Source organism: Apiospora marii, assembly GCF_038362585.1.
Source record: "Apiospora marii strain CBS 49790 chromosome Unknown utg000009l_segment0_segment0, whole genome shotgun sequence".
NCBI lineage: Eukaryota > Fungi > Ascomycota > Sordariomycetes > Amphisphaeriales > Apiosporaceae > Apiospora > Apiospora marii.
In genome coordinates this window covers 4332882-4354040 of record NW_027117381.1, presented here as the reverse complement: position 1 = coordinate 4354040, position 21159 = coordinate 4332882, and the positions used below count along the sequence as shown (strand labels likewise).

At 53.3% G+C, this 21159-nt stretch overlaps 6 protein-coding genes across 6 annotated transcripts; 4 read left to right on the top strand and 2 right to left on the bottom strand.

Moving 5' to 3' along the window:
• Positions 1-317: 317 nt before the first annotated feature.
• Positions 318-1297, bottom strand: PG985_012960 (uncharacterized protein; the record flags this gene model as incomplete). The annotated part of the gene is made up of 3 exons (XM_066832726.1): positions 318-693; positions 776-953; positions 1015-1297. 3 exons carry the CDS (start codon positions 1295-1297, stop codon positions 318-320), a joined length of 837 nt encoding a protein of 278 aa, XP_066680776.1.
• Positions 1298-1837: 540 nt separating this feature from the next.
• Positions 1838-2572, top strand: PG985_012959 (uncharacterized protein; the record flags this gene model as incomplete). The annotated part of the gene is made up of 2 exons (XM_066832725.1): positions 1838-2305; positions 2399-2572. The coding sequence occupies 2 exons, from the start codon at positions 1838-1840 to the stop codon at positions 2570-2572; spliced, it is 642 nt and encodes a 213-aa protein (XP_066680775.1).
• A 307-nt stretch (positions 2573-2879) lies between these two features.
• PG985_012958 (uncharacterized protein) lies at positions 2880-4133 on the top strand (the record flags this gene model as incomplete). Its single annotated transcript, XM_066832724.1, has 2 exons — positions 2880-2899; positions 3500-4133. 2 exons carry the CDS (start codon positions 2880-2882, stop codon positions 4131-4133), a joined length of 654 nt encoding a protein of 217 aa, XP_066680774.1.
• A 2001-nt stretch (positions 4134-6134) lies between these two features.
• Positions 6135-7731, top strand: PG985_012957 (uncharacterized protein; the record flags this gene model as incomplete). The annotated part of the gene is made up of 6 exons (XM_066832723.1): positions 6135-6375; positions 6682-6890; positions 6942-6960; positions 7024-7457; positions 7614-7640; positions 7705-7731. 6 exons carry the CDS (start codon positions 6135-6137, stop codon positions 7729-7731), a joined length of 957 nt encoding a protein of 318 aa, XP_066680773.1.
• A 586-nt stretch (positions 7732-8317) lies between these two features.
• On the top strand, positions 8318-8743 carry PG985_012956 (uncharacterized protein; the record flags this gene model as incomplete). Its single annotated transcript, XM_066832722.1, has 1 exon — positions 8318-8743. One exon carries the CDS (start codon positions 8318-8320, stop codon positions 8741-8743), a length of 426 nt encoding a protein of 141 aa, XP_066680772.1.
• Positions 8744-12054: 3311 nt separating this feature from the next.
• PG985_012955 (CAP domain-containing protein) lies at positions 12055-13155 on the bottom strand (the record flags this gene model as incomplete). The annotated part of the gene is made up of 2 exons (XM_066832721.1): positions 12055-12457; positions 12518-13155. The coding sequence occupies 2 exons, from the start codon at positions 13153-13155 to the stop codon at positions 12055-12057; spliced, it is 1041 nt and encodes a 346-aa protein (XP_066680771.1).
• Positions 13156-21159: the final 8004 nt, after the last annotated feature.

The window sequence follows — 21159 nt, the reverse complement described above, 5'->3', positions numbered from 1 at the left end:
CATAAACGAGTCGTATGTGGTTTCGTCCGTAACTTCGTCTCGGTCAACTCAACTACTTAGTTATCCCGCTATCTCGACCACTGTGTTTGTGAGAAATACCACGTTGACGGCCGCGTAGCTACTCGAGTGGAATGTGTCAGCAACAGTTGGAATTGCCTGTTTGTGTTATCCAGCCAACTGCTCCTATTCCTGAACAGATCAGGTCGTTTCCCAGTGCCCCTGGAAATCCGCAAAACCTGACCTTCTCACGTCGTGCACCACCACCGATGGAGCAAGTAACAGAATGAAAAGGTGGGGTCAGTACGGGATAAACGTTATCATAAGTCAGAAGTTACATACGCGGAAGTAGCTGCAAAAACCTCGACCATGCGCGCGTTGGTCATGACTGCAAGGGCAAGGGCGAAAATGGCCGAAGCCACCACAATGAGGTACAGCTTGACGAGATCGCTCTGGATGAAGTACTGGATCACGACAGAGACAGTGGGAAGTAGCGAGGCGACGACGGTGACAATAACCCGGATCACCATGGTGATCCATGCATCGTTGTACTCGTATATGCCTTCTCCAATACCAAGCTCCGTTTGATCCTGTTGTTCAACCCCGGGCACACAATTAGCTGACAGGTCATCACAATGAAATGCATCGTTCTCCGAGCGTAAGGGGTGGGGGAAAAAAGCAAAAGCGGCGTGGCACCTTGACTTTGTTGCCAACGGACCTTGACCAGCGGAAGAGCAGGTGGTGGGTGAACCAACGGCTGAACGGGTCTGGTACGGACCTCGTCTTGAGCGCGACGAGATCCCTCTCGTACTTCTCCGTGTAGGAGAAGCGGTCGAGGCCCACGAGCGGGAAGCTCCCCATGCGGGGACGCCGCCACCATCCCCGAAGGAACTTGAGGTCATACGCGGCCGGCGCGCCCAACCGGGCGATCTCCGCTTGCTTGAGCAAAGCGTCGTCTGTGGCCGGCAGCCGGTTAGTGATGAACAGTCGGGCACCGCCCGGGACGAAACGACGTACTGTACTTTTCGAGCTTGCCTCGAATCTCGAGGAACTTGTCCCACTGCTCCGCATCTTCATCCTCGTCGTCGTTTTGGGACAGCGACAGCCAGTCTTTGGCGTAGAATCGACGTTCTAAACTGCGAGCGTCTCTCTCGGTGAGCCTCTGAAGGTCCTGTTCCAGATGTGTAAGTTCGGCCTGGAGGTACAGCAAGTTGAGAGAATTCAGGTTGCGAAATCGCCTGTAAATCGCACATTCGTCCTGGCATGCCATCAACTGGCTGATTTTGCGGTATCCTTCCATATTGTGCATGGTTCTGGCAATTCAAGGCACGTCTAAAACCATGAACAAGCGTAAAGGAGGTCGCATTCCGATGAGATTGAGATTCCATGATAGCTACACGAAAGGGTCCTTTCGCTATTTGGTGTGCTTTGGGCAGCAACAAGGCACTGCGGAAGGCATATTCTCGAGCGCTGCGAGACGAACTTCATTGGGAGATTTTCCCGAGTGGCTTGTAGCGGAGCCTGACTGTAGTATCAACCGGGCGCAGTTGCATTCACCCTATGGCATCGGGGCTTCACCCTCCTATATTGGAGATGCATAAAATGATAAGGGCGGTTTGGGCACCAATCATACAGCCCTCATGTACCGGTATGCAAGCAACTCTGGCTGATCATTCAGGCTGCCTTTCGGAAAGCAGTCCGCGCACCGGATTGTAAGCTTACCATCTGGAGCGCATAAATGAAGGGCAGTGGTGTCGTGTTGTGATGTTGTCCCTTTGACCCCAGGTTTCGTCGTCAACCATCGGCAAATCCGTTAGTCCTTACTCCGAGCCGTATCGCGATGGCTTCATCATCTCCGCCCACCAAGGCCAAAGTGGCGCCTTCCAAGCCCATTGAAGCGGCCGAAGCTAGCCCGGATTCCCAGACGGACTTTTGGGGCACCATCATGACGGACAAAGGCCAGCACGACGTGCGGATGAAAGACGACACGGGGACGCCAGTCAATTGGATCCACCCGGACCTGGCGAAACGGCTGAAGCTAGAGGTGGAGAGCCTGGGCGGTTCCGACACCCGGGGCTTCCTGGACTTTAGCGGGAAACCGATCACGGCCAAGCAGGCTGTTCGCTTCACCTGGAGCGGGCGCAACAACAAGACGTATTTCGAGCAGTTCTACGTCGCGCCGGCCAAGTCCGACATCGATGTAGTGCTTGGCAAGGCATTTGTCGATAAGAACGGGCGGGACAAGGAGGTCTGCAACCACAGGCGGCGAAAGGATACAGCGCGTTGGCTCGGATCCAGCAAAGAAACGGTTCGTCGGAATTTCCTTTTGGCTATTAGACAAACTGGATCCCCAGTTGTGTCGCACGCAGCATGGCTAACTCAGTCCATCTCTTGTTTGCAGAAGAAAGAGAAGCAGGAAATCAATGCGAATCAGTTGCAGAATGAGCGCGACGCCAAGGAGGCTGAAGAAGCGATGCGTAAACCGCGCAAGAGCGACCGGGGTGGGAAATTTGGCAAGGGCGACCGAGATTCGGCAGCAAAGCAAGACGAATCCAGGGCCCAAAAGAAGCATTGATGGGGGGGCAGTGACATCATCCTCGGCTCAAGTAGGTACTCTTGATACATACCTAAGTAGGTATCTATTCTTATCATACTGCTAGCCGTCAAAGTTGTTAGAGTCGTCAAACACGTTGTGGTGCACGGAGCTTAGGTTCGTACTTAGTATCAGTGCTTTTTGATACAGATCAATCGAATGGACAGCATTCATTCAAAGAGTAACTGACAGGACACAGCACTGTTTAAGTGCTTGCAGCATGCAAGTGAAGGAAGACGTAGCCTAAGTCGGTATTTGATGGTGGCCACGGTGGTTACGCTACCCCGCCATGAACCTGTATTCAGCAAGGTACGCGGCAGAGACAGTGGCTGAGTACACTCCAAGCAAAGTGCCTCGAACTTATTGCTATGCCATCATCAGAAACAGCCTGCTCCTGAGTGAGCTTCTGTTAGGCCACTAGCACCGTGGCCTGCCGACTTGTAGTTTTTCGCGGTTTGGGAGGTTGCCTTACCTCGATCAGGTATACTGCATGTACCTCTCTCTCTGAGGTGTGGCCGAGATGATTGATCGATCACGCGGGATCCAAGGCCCAGAGCCCAGGTGCGGTTGCACTCACTAAGCTGAAGGTTGAGCGAGCATGCGCAACAGTAGAAACCCATGCACGGCGCGCACCCGTTTCGCCCATCCCTCTCCCATTATTTTCCCATCCACTTGTTCCTGCCACTCTTTTTGTCGTCGTCGTCCTGCCTGTGATCATTCAATTCCACGCAGATTGAATTGATAACAAAAACCAGCGGAGTTGGCCCCATATCCATCAGTCGGCCCCTTTACGCATCGTTCCACTGACGGGGCCTCGCGATCGATTGCCCAGATCGTCGATACCCCGCCGACCCAGATCCCCTAGACTTGTCGGCTATGTCGCACACCATAACCATCGCCCGACAACAGCGAAGGCCTCCGTCATACAGGCGCCCATAGCCTCGTTCCCGACCCAGCTGCGGCGACCTGCATCGAGGCACGGTGCGACAAAGAGTGCAAGCTTCGAAGCGCTTTCCAGGAGGTGCCGTCAATGAGTTGGTTTTTCTCGTCCAAGCCGCCGCCCCCTAAGTTAGGGGAGAAATGCCTGCCGGGCCAAGCGAAGCGCGGGACGGTGCTCGCATTCATCGAATATGAGCTGAAGGAGAAACTGAAGGAGCAGCCCGACGATGACGATTTAGAAGCCATGGAGGCCTATTTGAACGAATTGGAAATCGTCCAGAAGGAGCAGAGTGTCGTCGACACATATTTTGTCCATAAGTGCATGAAACATTACAAGCTTGTCGCAGGGCTCGGAGGAGGAACATCGGCTGCATCAAGGACAAGTCCAAGCGACATCGGCTCCGTATCGCCATCATCACGCAAGACCGCTCCCAGCTCCGTCGCCGATGGCAGCGTCGCCGCTGAAAGTGTTAGTATCTCGTTCTTCCCCCCCCCCCTTGCCCAGCGTTGGAACTTACAGCCCGTATGCATTGGCCCTTTGACTGACTGGTCGTCCAATCCTTGCCCCCACAACAGAACAACCTTGTCCCCTTCAAAATCCTGACAACCGAAGGAGTTCCTCGCTTCACCCTAACAAGCAAAGGTCACCGTGGATCTCCAAACTGCATCTCGCCCCGCATCGCTGGAGAATGCGGGTTCAAAGAAGAGCTAGGCTCAGAGATAATTGCCACGTTGGTTCTGCTTCAAGAAAAACGAGAATGCTCTCTGCACGTCCAAGACATCGACCACGACATGTCGTTGAGCGAATCGATCATGCTCAAGTTCGCGTCGTATAAGCCGGAATATCAGAGGTCGGACTACTTTCGCGAGGAGTCGTCGATGGAAGATTCTTGTGAGACCCAGTCATATCGAACCAGATACCATGCGTGGTACATTACTAATCCGGGTATCAGCTGTTGCCACCATGACACAAGGGAGGGGGCGGCAGCCCATCCCCAAACCGCAGAGTAACGATAATGCGTCAAATGGGGATGATGACGAGGCTAGAAAGCGAATCGTTGACTACTACTTCAAGCAATGATGGGGAAAAACGTAATGAGAGAAGACGGGCAGGTAGGTCAGTTCACCCCCACGATGGGCAAAAACTTTCTGAAGACTGACTTCTAGTGGAAAGCTGCTGCGCCTGTAGCCGGGCTACGAAGACAGCATCGAGCTACCTTGTTGAATATTTGTACATAAGACTTTGGTTGTAGATTTGGTCATGGCGAGTGCTGCTCTGGCGCATGGTCCATTGGGAAGAAGGCGTTCACGGGGTTGGTTTGCTCGAGAAAACGGCTTGGCTGGCGTTACAAGACTCGGGAACGGAAAGAGGGATCCAAGAGGTACTTGTGGCTCTTTATGCGTTCGGAGTTTTCTTCGCCTCGTCGCTTTCCTTGGCTGAAGACCTTTGGGGACCGAGAGGGAGCTCATGGTCTCGAGCTAACTTGGTCCACTGATGCCAGTTGGACAGCAATGCATTGGGTGCTGGCGAATAGGTGTTTTCCTTTTCGGGATCCGGTGCCCACTTACCCCCTACTGGCTTGTTTGGAGTTATGTTGACGATACTGCGTTGTGTTATGGGTGTGGATGAGTGACGAAATGGCGTTCTTGGGGGGTTATGTAGTCTTCTGATATCGCTCAAATCAATGGAAAAACCTCATCGAGTGAAATTTTCATTTCGGTAGTGTCACGGATATAAGATGTTTGTTTCTTTTTATGCCTGCTGGTCGCACCACTGCCCAAGCTGGGGTACCTACATTGATTGCCCTAGGTGACCCCAACCCCGCAGATGTCAAGTGAGCACAACACTGAAGCCTGCAGAAATAGGTACGACTAAACACCCACGAAGCTCAGAGAACATGCCGAGTATGATAAACCTCATGAGATGATTGCTATGTACGTTGGCTCAGATCATTCGTCCATGGGCCACATTATTAAAGCCTCTTATGGCCAGTTGCTCGAGACTTGCAGCTTACAGGTGCGGGTCGACAAGACCAACAGCCTATATTTCGCCTGCTGGGCACATGTGCAAGCTCAACGTACAGTCAGTTGGGGTCGTACATGCAAGTTGCCCCTGTTCTTACCTGTACTTTCGGGCGCCCGCTATAGCATGGTTAGCTTGCCTGTTACGCAGGCGAACAACCGGATGCGACAACCCCAAGACAGGTCGCAATCCCCCGCTCAATCGTCGTTTTTCTTTCGTCCCTCAATGACCCTTTATCGTAACTCCAGCGGCCGGTCTATCCTATCCGATACCAAATCGTCTCCTTTCTCAATTACCCTTCTCCGTTTGAATGCCGCGGTTCGTCAGATTGTCGAATCTTCTCCGTCCGATTCGTAGTTTTTAATAGTCGATGCAGGTTCATCGTTGATCCTGCCTTCGGCAGTCCGCGCGCGAGGTCCCAAGCTACCGGTAGGCTATGTCACTTGTTAGGACGACCACCTCATAGCCCAGGCCGCGGTCCTGGAAACGTCCATAGTCGCCAGCCGACATACCGCGGTGCCCCTCCATACGTTATCATATAACCAGTCTTTATAGCTTGGTTGTGGCTGCACTTTGAGTGTGATGTTCTTTTTCTCGCGGCTCAAGACCCCTGTGGTCGGCGAGGGATGCGAGCCAGGTACTGCCCCGCGCGGGTCTATCCTGTTTAACGTCGAGCGCGAGATCCGCGACAAGCTCAGCGAGGAACCCGACTTCGAGGATTTGGAGGAGATGAAGGCCTACCTCGAAGGGATGGACTTCTTGAAGCGGTATGAAACCACCGTTGACGTCTTCTTCATCAGCAAGTGCATGAAGCACTGCCGGAGTATGGCGGGGCCGGTCGCGTCGGGCGCGTCCAAAACGACCGCAAGTGATATTGTTTCCACCTCGCCGTCTACGATGAACACAATCGGCTCCCCATCGGACGCATTCAGAAAGACCCTAAGAAGCATTGGCTACATCCCGCCGCTTAGGCGGCGTACATCTAGATCCGCTACTGAACTTGTGAGCATTTGGCGTTTTCCCCGAACAATCGATGTTTTCTCGTCAGCCTATCGGGGTTATTCGCTGACAGGTCGTGTCTTCCTCATACAGCAACCCCATTTTATTCCATTTCTACTGATGGCTAAAGACAGGCGGCGATGGCGGTATGTCATTGCGCTCAAGACCACCTCCGGCAATGAAAACTACATATCGACCAAGATTGCCGAGGAATGCGGGTTTTCGAAGAGGCCCGGCGCGGTGCTCGATATCAAGCTAGAGCTTCTTGGAGAAAAGCACGATTGCTCGGTACACGTCCGAGAAATGGAACAAGATATGCTTCTGACGGAGGCACTTGTGGTGAGGTTCTCATCATACAGACCCGATTACCAACTGGAGGACTATTTTCAGGAACCCAAGGTAAATTCCTGTATGTTACATGTTGTCGAGGGCAGTCTTTCTTCCAGATACAAAGGCTGACAATAGTGTACAGCAGCGGAGAAGCACCAATCGCCAGTACCGGAGATCACGGACTACATTTTCGGAGAGGAGTATGAAAATACAGACCCCGACGGTACTCTGGATATAGACCCCGATTATATTCTGGACACTGACCCCCGGTCAGGAGACGCTGTCGACAACAGCATGCTGGAAGTGGGAGCAACGGAGGTACCTGACAAGAGTCCCGAGGTGGGCCTTTCTTCCACACTGACCAACATGGCATCGACATTGCGAAACCAAGACCGTTGGGATGAAGCGAAGACGACTTTCACCGATAGCCTTCAACCAAGACAGCCGGCACTCCAAATGGGCCTTCAGGACACGAGATCCACACGTTCTGGGCTGGATAAGTTGAAGGGCTCAACGGACCACGCTCACACTTCCAACAATCACGACAACGAGATATTACGAAGCAAGAGGGAAAGCGTATGCACCAATCGACCTATCAGAAATACGTTCATCAAAGCATGGTTTTACCTAACGAAAACGTGTTTCCCGCCACCCGCGGGCTATCAACGGATCGCATACAATTGTGTAGGTTTCCTTCCCCCTCTGACGATCAACGGATTAACAGTCTGATAGGGGTGTGGAGATCTTTCTTATCTTGATGTAAGAGAGTTATCGCCAGGTGGTATTGGACGGTTTCGGCGGAGGCTAGCTACTGGCATCTCAGCTTCTGGGACTCGTGCGCAAGACCTAGCTATCACGAACCGCCCAACACCCCCAGTTCAAGCATATATGAGGGGGAACAGTGATGGCAGCGCCACTCGCATGAATCAGGGAAATCAGTCAAGTCCTACACAACCAGGAACCATCGAGACAGTCCGCAGTAGCCCTGGCCTAACACCACGGGGTATGGTTAGAGAACATCAATACCTTCTTCTCTGTGTCAATAAAAAGACGTCGGCAGTCCTTCTCAATCTCGAGGTTGGATCATGCAGCAACGACCAGTACCTCTTCGATCAAATTCGGCAAGAATATCGGAGGGTACGTCAGGAACAAGAATGGCGAATATCATTGATCATTCCGTCCTGGGCTAGCCCGTTTCTTGAGATAATGCGGGCTCGCGTTTTACGGTTCCTTGTTCCCCAGGCTCTGTCATCCTTCTCCTCGAGGCTGTGTGGTGGCCTGGGCGAGATGAAATTACACAAAGTTGCGTCGGGAGATTTTGTTCGAGTAAGCATTGCTTTATCAACAGTTCTTGTATCGTCTCCCGAACTGGGCAGCCGAATTGACAATTCATGACATTTTCAGTTGATTCCCATTGGCGAGGACTCCTGTCCAGCATGGTTCAAGGCAAGAGAGGTCCCTCGGTGGCCGAGGTTGACGCAAAACGATACATCTACGAGCCCGTCCCAATGGAAGATGTTGAACTTGCTGAAATCCCATTATCCCATTTATTGAAGCCTGACCCCCATATGGACAGATTTTGGATAACGACATTTCCCAAGAAGATGGGCGAAGAACTACCTCGCCGGCCAGGTGATCATGGACAACGAGTTATAGGATGGGGTGTTCGTGTCAACGAAGCCTTGGACTGGCGTTATATTATACTGCTGGTCCTTGTTATACCCAGTCTGATTGGAATCATCGTCGTTGCTTACGCGGCAGTGACATCTGATGTTTCTTCAGCCTCGGGTTTGGGTGCTTTCCTCGTTGCTTTGTTCACGGTCTTCATCACTTACCAATATCTTGCGTGGAAAGATCCATGATATATTGAGACTATTAGACCCAGTAACTAACCAACTGCGCGGATAGATAGGGGACACTTTCAAGAAGCACTTATCAGAGTTTAGGCTGCGTTGATTTCTCCCAGTCCTGGTGCTTTCTCACCAACGAGGTAAAACTAGCACTGTTTATTGGTGTGACCTGACACAACCTCGGAATGAACATAATCATTGAGAGTTGGCCAGTCCGCCAGGTGATGTGTCCACCAAAGCCTCCAAAATGGCTCTGCTTCTGTTGTATCCCTTTTATGGCGACAGCGCTGCTCCTGATATAATACATCCCGTGAATGTTCGACAAGCCATTCTATCCAATCGCGTAATCCGTTTAATTGAATAAACATCATACCAATAGCACCAAGTGATCCCTGGTACGTACAGTCCAACATGATCTGGCAAGAGGAACGCTGTCGCCATCAAGGGGATATGGCAATCTAGAGATATGAAGCGCGCCGGCCCCGAGATCGGCAGTCGTATCGGCGACGACGCGGAGGTGGGTATCCTCAACATACGATCAATCTCCGACCGACGGATACGAACGATGCATGCCTGCCCAATGCCGAATGCGTGTGTAGGTTGTGGAGTATGCCTGCGATGGGGCCACATGGGGCCCCGGAGGAGTTCTTGCTCGTATTCAACTTGGACCCCCCAGGATCCGCCCCGCTCTTTCAAAAGGGGCCGTTCGTGAAAGTGGGATCGGGCCCTATGTAGACGCGGAGCGGTCATTCAGGACCGGCCATTGACATCCTAAACGGGATCGGGCACAGCCTCCATCGGGGCTGCTGGTTGTTTCCCAGATATTCACGCCCAGCGATGAAGGCCAGTGAGGCGCTGATGGGGGTACGTTGATGGAGGAGGCTGTTGCCCAGACACTCGGGCGGGTTTGGGGGCGAGCCAGCCAGGCATCGCATCTTACGGAGTGAGGCAAGGTGTGGCATTGGAATGACACACGGCGACGCGGCCGGGTCATCTTGACATACGCCGCCATCAACGCCAACAGCAAGTATGGGATACGAGTCACCAACATAACCACCACGTGGGCATGATGTAAGCGGTTTCAGCCCCTCACCGATGACAGTCGCCGGGTCAACTCTTGCTGTCGCATGCGTGCCCTCTCTCACTGGGTTGGGTAACTGGTCGGTATCAGATCGCAAGCCACTGAAGCTTGTCGCTGTCCCCGACTTGATAGGTAGCGCAATGGCTTTCGATAAAGATACGCGGAGCGTGGTTGGCCAATCCGGCACCCGGCAATCCTTTAACCCGCTGGCTCCAGCCAAACCGCCGCGGGCGAAACCACCAACGCCCTCCCACGTCGGCAGCACAGTACCATACGCGCACACCCACCTCCTCGTGGGGGCAAAGGCGTCGCAACGGTCGCATCAAACGTGCACAATAGACATCGCTAGCCCCCGTTGATAGTCTCGAGCCACCACCGCCATCAGTCAGCCCAAACGACCGGCGGTGCTGTCCTTTCCCCTGACTAAGCCCTGCTGCAGGTGCCGATACCCAGGCGCCTCATCACGCCGTCGCCCGTATGGCACGACGGCGTGAGCCCGGGGCAAAGCTTGCCCATGGGAAAGGAGAAAGATATTGAGTTAATTAATTGAACGTTATCAACAGCCTGACAGCTCCTCCCGTTCGGACTAACGGTACGCCTCAAACGGGCCATCGGCGTTTTGCCTTTACTTGACAGCCAGCCAGCCGCCCGTCGTTAGTGAGGTGTATCTATCCCCTTGATGATCATCTCCCTCGTAGATAACTACATGTAGTTAGGCAAGCCGGCTTGAATACTGGCTATTTATTTAATGTAGGTAGAGGGCGGGAGATAGCCACCCCGTGGCGGTTTTGGAGAACCACACCATTGAAGCAAGCAAAGAGTAGCGGACGGCACTTCAAACACCACCGAAAATGACCAAACGTTGCTCCCTCTCAATAGCTCCCCTGACTACCTCTCCACCTACTTACACAATCACATTAAGCTCCCAAGAGCTGGCGCAATACAGCCGAGATGAACGGAACGACGGCATGCCCTCCCCGTACTGGCCGACCGCCCCCTCTGCCGGCGACGACGTGAAAGCAAGTTCATACCGGTCGCGCCACTCCAGCATTCATTTGATCAATTCAAGGGGCCATCGACGACAAGATGAGTAGACTTGGATACGAAGATCTGGTGGAGTTCCTAGTTGTACTGTGATTACAGGAACCAGTAAGTCCAGGGCGGATGGCAATCATTGGGGTTCGTTGAAGGGAGGAGCATATTTGTTTGCCGGTGTTGGTAGGCCAGCAAGCAAGGTTGGCCACAGGCAGACAAGGATCTCGGAGCAATAGCGGTCTAGACCTCCGTCTCCCTGCAACCAACCCTGATCATTAGGTAGGCGTAACATGCCAGATCTTCCCCAGGAATCAGACCCCAACTGCCAGATGAGGATGCTACGTGGCTAACGTTCGGTCGGAACCGCTAAAGAAACGCATGCAATTGAGCCTCACCAAACCACCTGACACAGGACGACATTAAACTACACACTTTGAACCAACTACAGCACTGTCTCATTGAAGCATACATATCACAGGCAGAGAAGCACAAGCAGGTCACACACACAATTGAATAGGATCAGAAGATGGTGAAGAATCATGAAATATTGTCGTTTGAACCGTCTAGCAACGGGGAAAAGACGATTTGGGATTCTACATGAAAACATGCGCATAACGCTTCGTCAAACCTCACTCAGAAGCAGGCCCTCACGCCGCCTGATCCCGCACTGCATGTAAAGGCTCCGGATTGATGCTTGGCCAATCCAGACTGAAAAAAGATGCCGTGGGGAAAATCCATGCCCATCCCTGGAAAGAATCGAAGAGAAAAGGTGGAAAGAGAGAACCGAGATCTTGTTGTTCGTGGACAGCCTCGTCGACCCGAGACCGATACACAAGGGCTGCCCCAAGACTGGCCGAGAAGAGAAAAATGATCCGGGTTCCTTTTTTGTTTTCTGAAAAATCACCAACCAACCCGAACACGCCATATTCTCTATCATTGACTCCCGCGAGTCATCATCGTGATGCAAATGCAAATGTCGCCCGCTATGCACATGTCGTGGTAGTTCGGCCAAACTGTATGGTGGAGGCGTGCCGCTGAGATGCGCAGCCCAAATATGGTTGATAAAACAAGGCTGTGTACATGACCCATACACTACAAGAAGGGAAGATAAAGGCCGTGAGGGTGTCACTGGCCAGCTGCTGCCTCTGCTCCGCAAGGCATCGTCGATACCTGTCCGTCATTGGCTGACAAAAAGGCGGCCTGCTGCTTACAGGTTGAGGCTTGCGCTTGCGACGATGTTGGCCTTGCCAAGGGGGCGCATGACGTTCTCGCCGTATCCGCCACCCATGTTGCCGGCGGGGTAGTAGTTGCAGACCATGAACCAGGTGTCCATAGCATCGTTCATGGTGCCCTTGGGGCAGAACTGGGCCTGGCAACCAACACCAGTCGACTTCTTCCAGACGAGCTGGGAGAAGTGGCCCCACTTCTCGAAGTTGCCCATGTCGGGCGAGGCTTCGCCGTAGAACGAAGGCAGGTAAAGGCCAACCTCGCCGTTGTACCACATGTCAGTGATGGCCATGTTGATAGCACCAACGTCTCCCAGCTTCTCGGCGCCGGCCGAGAGACCCCACATGGCAATGTTTTGACCGTAGTCGGCATCACCTTGCTTCCTGTAGCGAACAGTCAGTAAACAATCGTCAGGCAAGAGAGAACGACTCCAGAAAACTTACATGTCGTGAGCGTACTTGCAGCTGGAGGCGGTGATGGCAGCGTATCCAGCAATTCTCTCGTTCCAGGTGGCCTCGGGGGCGGAGTGGTTGGAGCGGTGCTGGTTGTGCGAGTTGACGGCCGCGGTCGCCAGCTTGTTGGCATAGACGGGGCGGTTCGGGGTGGGGGCTTCGGAGGCAACGGGAGCGGGCTCGTAGGTCGTTGGCTCGGGAGCAGGGGCGGGTGCCTGGGTGTAAGCCTGGGGCTGGGGGTCGGGGCTGGCAGAGACAGTAACGATGACAACGTCGGGCTCCTCAGCCTGGGCTGTCGGGGCTGGCGGGGCGGGGGCCTGGGTAGGCTGGGGCTCCTCTCCAGTGACGGTGACGATAACAACCTCAGGCTCGGCGGGAGCCTGAGCCTTCTGCTTGGGGGCGGCGAAAGCCTGCTTGATGGCGGGAGCCTTGGCAGCGGGCTCGGTGGGAGCGGGAGGCGCGGCAGTCGTGGTGGCAGGAGCAGGAGTCGGGGTGGGTTCACCGGCAGTGACAGTAACGGTGTCCCAGACCTCAACGACGTCCACCTTGGTGACGATGTCCCGCTTGTCAACAGGCGAGGCCATGGCGATGAGCGCGGATGCGCCAGCGATGAAGATTGAGGACTTCATGGTAATGGTGGTATTTGGTTTCTGTAAAGAATGTCTAAAGTTGGATGGGTCAGTATTGACTGTCGCTGAGGTAGTGACTGGACTGGCTGGGGAAAAAAAGAGTGACTGGGTAGTGAAAGGGACAAGAATGAACTGCTTGGGGGCACGAGTTGCAGTTATAGAAACCAAGGGACAAGGTAGGTGGCAGGCTAAGGAGAACAATAGAGGGGCGCCCTTGGGCAATCTAGGCCCGCGATGCTGCGCCCCATTATTCCTTGCTTCCACGCGAGCAAGTATCTCACATGGCTAGAGGTCTTTGATGGTGTAGGATGAATAGCAAGCAAGGCCTGCGGTCTTTGACTCGAGGACAAAGACCGAGGCCAGGCCAAGCACATCTACCCGACCAACATACAACCAATTTTGGGCATTGGAGAAGGAAGAACAGGGCAATCGGCAAAGCAAGGTCTGGGGTAATGACGAGGGATCAGGGAAGGAAGATATGGGGCAAGTGAGCATACCTCGTAGAGTAGATGCGTCTGGAGGCCGGAAATCACGAACGAGTCGAGATATCGAGGGCGATTTATATCCTGAACCTCGCTGGCGTGGAAGCACAGAAAGTTAGAGGGTTGAGATCCAGATGGACGGCTGACTCCGGTATGAGAGTGTGTGTGGTTGGACAACAGCGAGACCTTGTTCGACTGTAAAGGATTGGAAGACCAGCACAAAGATCGACTTGGCGGGTTCGAACGAGTTCGTGAGATGCGAAATGCGCGATCTTGATCTTGGGTAGGGATTGAGGGAGGGAAGACTTGTGCGAAGCAGATCCTGTGCTTCAAGCGGAACCAGAGTCTCGTGTGAGGGGGGAGATGGGAAAAAGTTGTCCTGGCGACTGGCGTCCAAGGAAGGAATGACTGAGAAGCCGTAAAAGAACGTAAGTGACCGTGGAGGTTGTGGTTAAGGAAAGGCAAGACACTCGACTTGTGATGGGAATGTGGTGGTTATTTGAATGCTTGGGTGCTTAGGTGCTTGGGGGATGCTTGGAGGCGGACACAGGCACCCGAAAAGCCTACCAAAGTGCTAAGGGTGGAGAGGGGGTAGGTACGGGAACGGGGAACGAGGTCGGGCCTGACTAAAACAGCCGTGTTTCTTGTTGACGTACGTGCAGGAGTCAAGTAGCCTAGTAGGTATCTAGTCTGCAGGCTGCGAGTCTCGAACTTCCTTTTGGGAGGCGAACTTAATCAGGGCGTATCCTATCCTCGAGCCGGGGCCGGGAATGCAGACGCGCAAGTGAGCGTGGGTGGTGGAGGTATCTTTTTTTTTTTCTTGTTGCTTGGTCTAGCGGGAGTGAGTGTGGAGGATTGGGGGGGGTGTGGTTAGGTATGTTGCGTGTAGTGAACGGAAATGTACAGAGCGTACGGAAACTAAATGAATGGAATGGTCGAATATCGGCCGGGCCTGCGAAAAAGGTGAGGTGAGGTGGTGAGAGAGGAAGAGGGAAGAGAAGGTGAGGTCTGCGCATGTGGTTTATTATTTTTTGACTCAGGCACACACCCAGCCCAGTAGGGGCCAGTAGGGGCCAGCAGGCGGAAGTGACGCAGGTACACAGTTAAGCTAATGTGGGCGTTAGGGGAGGCCCATGAATCGCCAGCAGGCTAAGCCGGGGGGGGTGTTTTGTAGAGGGTGGGCCAGCCGGTTGTCGGTAAATGAACGGTGGGGTGTCAATGTAAGCAACCCAGAACAACCCGACATCCCAGAAAGGCGTCCCCTCTTTCTGCCCTCCCCTGCCAAAATACGACCGATGCGATACGGCTACAAAGGCTGTACAACCGCCCAACTGGCGGAGATTTGCTGCTCTCCATGTTTTACTACATCCCCGACCATCAATTTAAGCATGGGGCGGGTGCATTGCGCCGTCGTACTGAAGGGAAAGTGAGAGGAGGGTCGTTTTGTTTGCCAAGGAGATCTCTACAGGATCGCCCGCCTATGTGTGAGCTACACAAGGGTGTGAAATTAAGGTCAGCTATGCTAAAATCAGGGCCAGGACGGGACTCATCAGCAACGTCCTCCTCCGAATTTGGGTCCTCTCCTCGACGCTAAACAATCTCAATTCAGAGCCAAAGATGGGACGAGTCACGGCAAGCCGGAGAGGCTTCTTGGAGGCGCTCCCTAAACTCGCCGGGCTCGCGCTGGGCTTTTGGCTTGCAGTAGTAAGTTGCAAGCCGGTCAACCAGTTTCGCCAGGCCAAGGCGATGGCCACGCTTGCTTGAGAAAGAGGATCCTAGTCGCAGGGTCGTCTCATGAGACTACCCATAGTGCCGTGGCACCACAAGTCTGTCGCAACCACCGCACCAGATACAGCACATGAACAATGGCAGAGGGAAAGAATAAAAACAAAAAACATGAGAAACAGCAAGCAAGCAGGCTGCCTGGCTGACACACAAAGACGTTGCCATGTCGTTCGCCCGGCTGCTTTCTGCCGTCCAACAGGGCATCTGGACACACCCACATGCAGTAGGATTTGTTTGGCATTCATATACGCAATAGGAGAGTGGCCAGGAGGGCAGAACTCGTTGAGGTCAGCAGATAGGGTGTAGGAACAACCTTGGGGAGGGTTCCTGAGGGACGATCTGTGGATGCATCTAGCTGCCTGTCAATTCCAGTTTTTCGCTTTCCCGACCAGCACGCAGCACGCATCCAGAAGGAATTGAAGGGCCAGGCAGATTGCACTGACGGTGGGTACGGCAGACTGGGTAACAACAAAAGCCAATCGAAGACGCTTAGAACATGTCGGGCAGTCTGGCCGTCTGGTTTTGCTGATGATCGGTGTTCTACAGCGACTATCACGAACAAAGTGCGTAATGCTGGTGTTGGTGCGCAAGGGCCGGCGGGTAACAGTGCACCAATGCACCGCCGTAGATCCCAAGCTCAGCAGGTACTGCAGTCTGCTAGGCCAACCGGCGGCAGAGCTGCACTGGCCTGAGCTACATAAGCCATCAAAACAATTCATCTATTTTGCACTGCGCTGGAAATAAGGTCATCTCTGCCCGTCCAGAATAATAATGCTTATTGATTGTGACGCTTATTTTTGTATGTTTTGTTTTTGGAATGTTTATTCTGGGGGCGGGTTGGTTTTCCATCAGCATCTTTCGCATATGTAGACAGACCTATTACTGGTGACCCCTATTCCCCAGGGACCAATAGGCAAAGGGGGGGTAACAAGATATGCAGTCATCTGTCATCCCAACTTGCCCCTGCAAATGCAAGTGGAGGGATTGGCCCTGGTCGTGGTTGCTCCCCTTTAATCTGGTACCTTGCATTGCCGTTCGTTTTCACGTTTCGGGCTTAAAGAGTTAAAGAGAGGGGAAAGGGCAAGGGTAGGCGAGGGTGATGGGTGAGGCTAAGAGCTGTGCGGTCGCATTGGTAGCATTTGGGAGGGGGGCCGACGCGCCGATACCACCCCAGTCTGCCCAGAATCCCAGCTGCCAGAATCGGTAACAATTCTAAATGGGCAAAAAAAACCAAAACACCATGATCAGATACATATTCAGCTGCTCTCGTCTATCACACGGTAAGCAAGCATCTGCATCAGAAGCTGAAAAGGTATTTTGGGGGTTGGACCCCTCGGAGCTGACGACATGCACACACACACACACACACCGTTGCAATTCGTAGAGGACATCTGAGCACCAGCACCCGGGTGTGCCGACGTCGAGGTAATCGAAACAATGGCGCTTCAATCGATCCTTCTGCATGTGTTCTATTCGAAATGGCCCTGTCACCCATGCTTTCGACCTCCCTCTGCTCTGACCTCAGATGCAATCAATGTCTAGGCCTGAACAACAATCGTGCCCATCGCCATCCAATTGATCTCAAATAATCTACGGCTAAACATGACCTGTGCGCGTAGCTGCAGCGGCCCGGTAGGGACTGTGGCTTTCTTTCCCTTGCTCAGTCGGCCGCCCTCCCGCCGCTGATCAGCAATCAGGAGAGGCGTGGAGGGAAACAAATGACCGGACGAACATCACCAGCGTTTCTCCCTGCTCTGCAGTCTTGGCTGCTTGGGGTGTTCTCTGGTTCCTGGGTTGCTGGCTGCTTGCACCACCTCTTGGGGGATTGCGCACGCTCTGAAACAACGCTAATCGGTTAGTGGCGCGTCCATGATCTGGGCCTGCAAGAGCGTCTGCTACCCAATCAATCCACCCGCTCGTATTTCATTTCCAGAATGCGCTCTCTCAATCACAAACACCGACAATTTGCATGGTGCCCGTAGCCAATTAGCCCAAGATTTCGTTTCATCTGGGGAGACCCGACTTGCCGACCGCCGCTGCATGGCAATGGCAAAAAGCGCCTCCCTTTATCGCGACGACACCACCGCCATCGTCAATAATATCATTCTCGTACACGCCGAGAGCCCTTTCTAGCCAGGAGGTAGAATTGAGCAATTCTCGGCCGGGACAGGCGGCAACAAGGGGACCCTGGAGCAAAGGGGGAGAGACTTCTCAACGGCGCTTACTTGCTTGCTTGCTGTGCCCATTGCCTCGGTTCACGACATTTGGCATGTCTTCTACCAGGACTTCTACCCCATGAAAGGGTCATCCCGCCTCAAGCCTGCCGCTAAACCCATCCCGAAATTCAACCTCCCTCTCCTGTCATGGGTCTGTCTTCAAGCATCCTCTATCTACGGAGCATCTATTAATTTTGCCAATAATACAACGGGCGCTGAGATTGAGTGGGCGACAATGTACGGACCGACGCCAAGCAGGCAATTCGCTCTCGGTAACAATCTTTCGGCCCTTTCATATGAGCGAGGAACAGACTGCCTGAGTATCTGAGTAACAACAAGCAACTGCGTAACACACCACAGCATTAGGTAGGGTAGGGATCTCTCGTCAGAAACCCGTCTGCACACATCCAGCACATGAGATTTTGTCTCATGCTCCAGTCTTCTCAGCGCCGACTAGCAATCGTTGGACCTTCCACTTGCGGTAAAGCCTCTCGATTACGCACACCTCTTGCCTTCGAAAGAACCAGAACCTGCAATCCTCGTCGGCGGCTTGCTCGGGGCTTGAGGAGTCGATTGAATTGATCCATCTGCCCACTTAGTTCGTCCGCGATTCAGGAACGCGCCTTGCCTTGGCCCTCGCTGGCAGTCTGCTTCCAAGCCAGCAAAAGCAACGTCAGATAAAACGCGACGGCAGCATCGAGGCTGGTGGCCGTTTATTCTGGCCGTTTTCACGGGGAGACGGGCTGCAAGAAGGTGTCAGATTAAACCGGACGGACCTAACTCACCTAGGTAACGGCTTCTCTTAAAACAGTTCTATACAGCTAACAACATAGAATATAAAATAATAGAAAATTGTATATAGTTATTGATTGCTGTAAGAATATTACTATTATTTTTTGAATTTTTTAAAGTGATAGGTAAAGTGTAGAAAAAGGCGTGGAAATAAAATAGTAGAATTGTGAGCTGGTAGGTCCGTCCGGTTTAATTTGACACCCTCTTGGCTGCCAGCACTGTTGTGGGGCAGGCCCGACGGTAGTTCGTTCTTTCTCCCCCAGTATAATGTAACCCATCGTTGTCCGCTACAGTAGGTACAGCAAAACATGCAAAGCCGACATGCCATTGAGCCATGAAATCTGCTCACCCAGTAACGCCGCGCCCTGCATTGGCTTCTGCAGTCTAGGCGACGCAGCCTCGAAATCTCTTTGCAGCTACGGAGATCGACCCAGAATAACACTGTAGCGCCTCACAGCTGACTCGGCAAGGGCTTTCTTTGCACGTCTCAGTCTAGCCCTGCCATCCGATCTCGCCGCCGGATTGGCGGTCACTTCGGATGATCAGCTATCACGAACTTGTATGTATAATCCTGTATGTACTCCGTATGCAGGCACGCATTGACAATTGAACCGGTGGCTGGCTCTCGAAACAATCCCTCGCCATGGCTGACCAGGTATGCGAATTGCTTTTTCTTTCTTTTTCCGATTGGGCGGTTTCGACACCCTGTCGGGGTGCCATGTCGAATCAGAGGGCGTCCCGGCGGTAGACGCGCCGCCTACGTAGTGCCAATGCAACACCCCGGGCTTTTTTTGCGCCCACTGAGCAAAAAACTCTGGCTCTGGGCCCTGATCCCCGGGACAGCAACCCGGGAGCAGCGTCGCATTATGACATAGTTGATAGAAACATGTCTTAGCACTGACTGCGAGCGGAGTCGCGACATTCAAGACATGTAATTAAGGTACAGCCACTCAGCAGAAAACGGAATACCTATGTATGCACGGTCGGAGCAGAGCGTCCAAGCAAGAGGGAATGGATGAAGTCGCCATTATTTCTCCCGGCGCTGGAATTCGCCATTGGTCGACTCCGGCAGCGGCTTTGGTGAAAGGCGCTTAATCACCGGCTAACAACCTCCATAGGTTCAAGTGATAATACCACCCCCAGTACCGTACCGGAACCGCCCAGGAAACAGCTCCGCCAGCCGGGCAAGATGAAGATTTTTAATAGTACCTCTTTTCGCCGGTGGATAGTACGTAGATGTGGTCGCATGTCTGCTTCCTCAAGCGTCTAGTTACGGAGTACTTGGCCATGTTTCGACCGAGTCGAAACAAAGACATACGGCCACTCCAAACCAATGGGATCCGCCCGGCATCTAGACCTGCGGCTAGCCTAGCCCCTAGTCTACCGCGTCTATAGTGAGTAGTTCATGCCCGGACATTCATGCTTATTTTTGCATCTGTTTGAATTTTTTCTCTTTTATTTCCCCCCTCTCGCCTCTTTCACGCTATACGGGCAACTGAAAGCGCTACTGTCCGCTCGTTGAGGCCGTTGAGGCTACGTCCAGAGGCCGGTCCGACATGGTGTCGAATGACAGGCCATTCTAGAAGACAGACAGCTACCGCCATGTGTCATGGAAGACGCGGGTTCGTAGCTTCTCGTCCGGTGCCAGATCCTGTCATGTATCACGACGCTACGCCTGTCACTGACTGGTCCCCAACCGTTGTGTCCTTCCGTCGACGAGCTCCGGAGGGACTAGCACGCGGAAGATCGACGATCTATAACTGCCACGCCTATGGTACTTTGACAGGCGATGTGGGACACCATCGGCCAGCGGTTCTCCATGTGCAGCTGTTTTTCCTATCCTTTCCACCTCGTGAGAAGTAGTACCTATCCAGCCTCCGGCCCATCCGCTGAGTCAAAGGATTTGCCTAACGATTCGCAACCATAATGGCGCATCAGACGACCTGTAGTCAGTCATTCATGGTTGCAAAGGAACGACACCAAGCCTACGACTCGTGGAGTAACCCTCCTCTATCTGGTACAGAACAGCATAGTAATCGTGTCTCGTTTCAAACCCGAACCACCGTAACAGACATCTCTGCCCAACCATTGCAACCCGCCAATCCCGTGAAGCGAATGCTGGCTAGTGTCAGCTGCTGTGTCCAGAATACGCCCCCCGGCGGCGTCCCGATTTTACGGTGACTGTCTGGGATTGTATCCCGAGGTCTCACTTTATCTAGATAGTATGTCGACTTTGACTCGTTACGCCGCCGCCCCCCGCTCTGCGGAGAGGAGCCATCCAGGATTTGAGATGGTCTCAATGCTGTCGCCCCCGTGATGTCGGAACCCACCGCCACGTTCGTGTCACTACTACGCCCGGGAGGAGGGAATCAGATTTGACAAGTCTTGGTTGTCGGGCGAGCTGTCAGAGCTCGGGCAGGGACAGAACCGAGGGGATATTGCAGACTGCAATTGCGGGTCTCTCTCCCTGCCCAGGGCTGTCACTGCATGATGATAATAGAGTTGCGGGTGTAGTGCTTTCTTCGCCTGTCTGTATTTCAGGGCCCCTTCCAATCAAAGAAAAGCACAGACGCGAAACTTGTCATGCCTTTTGGGTGGTGGTGGTTCTGTCGGGCCACTACCATCTGAGATGTGATGTTAGTGCAGATTCCCCACGCATCCACTTGCGGCTCCCTTCCCTCTCGACCACCCAGCCAACCGGGCTACCTAGACCTTGCTGCATACGATTG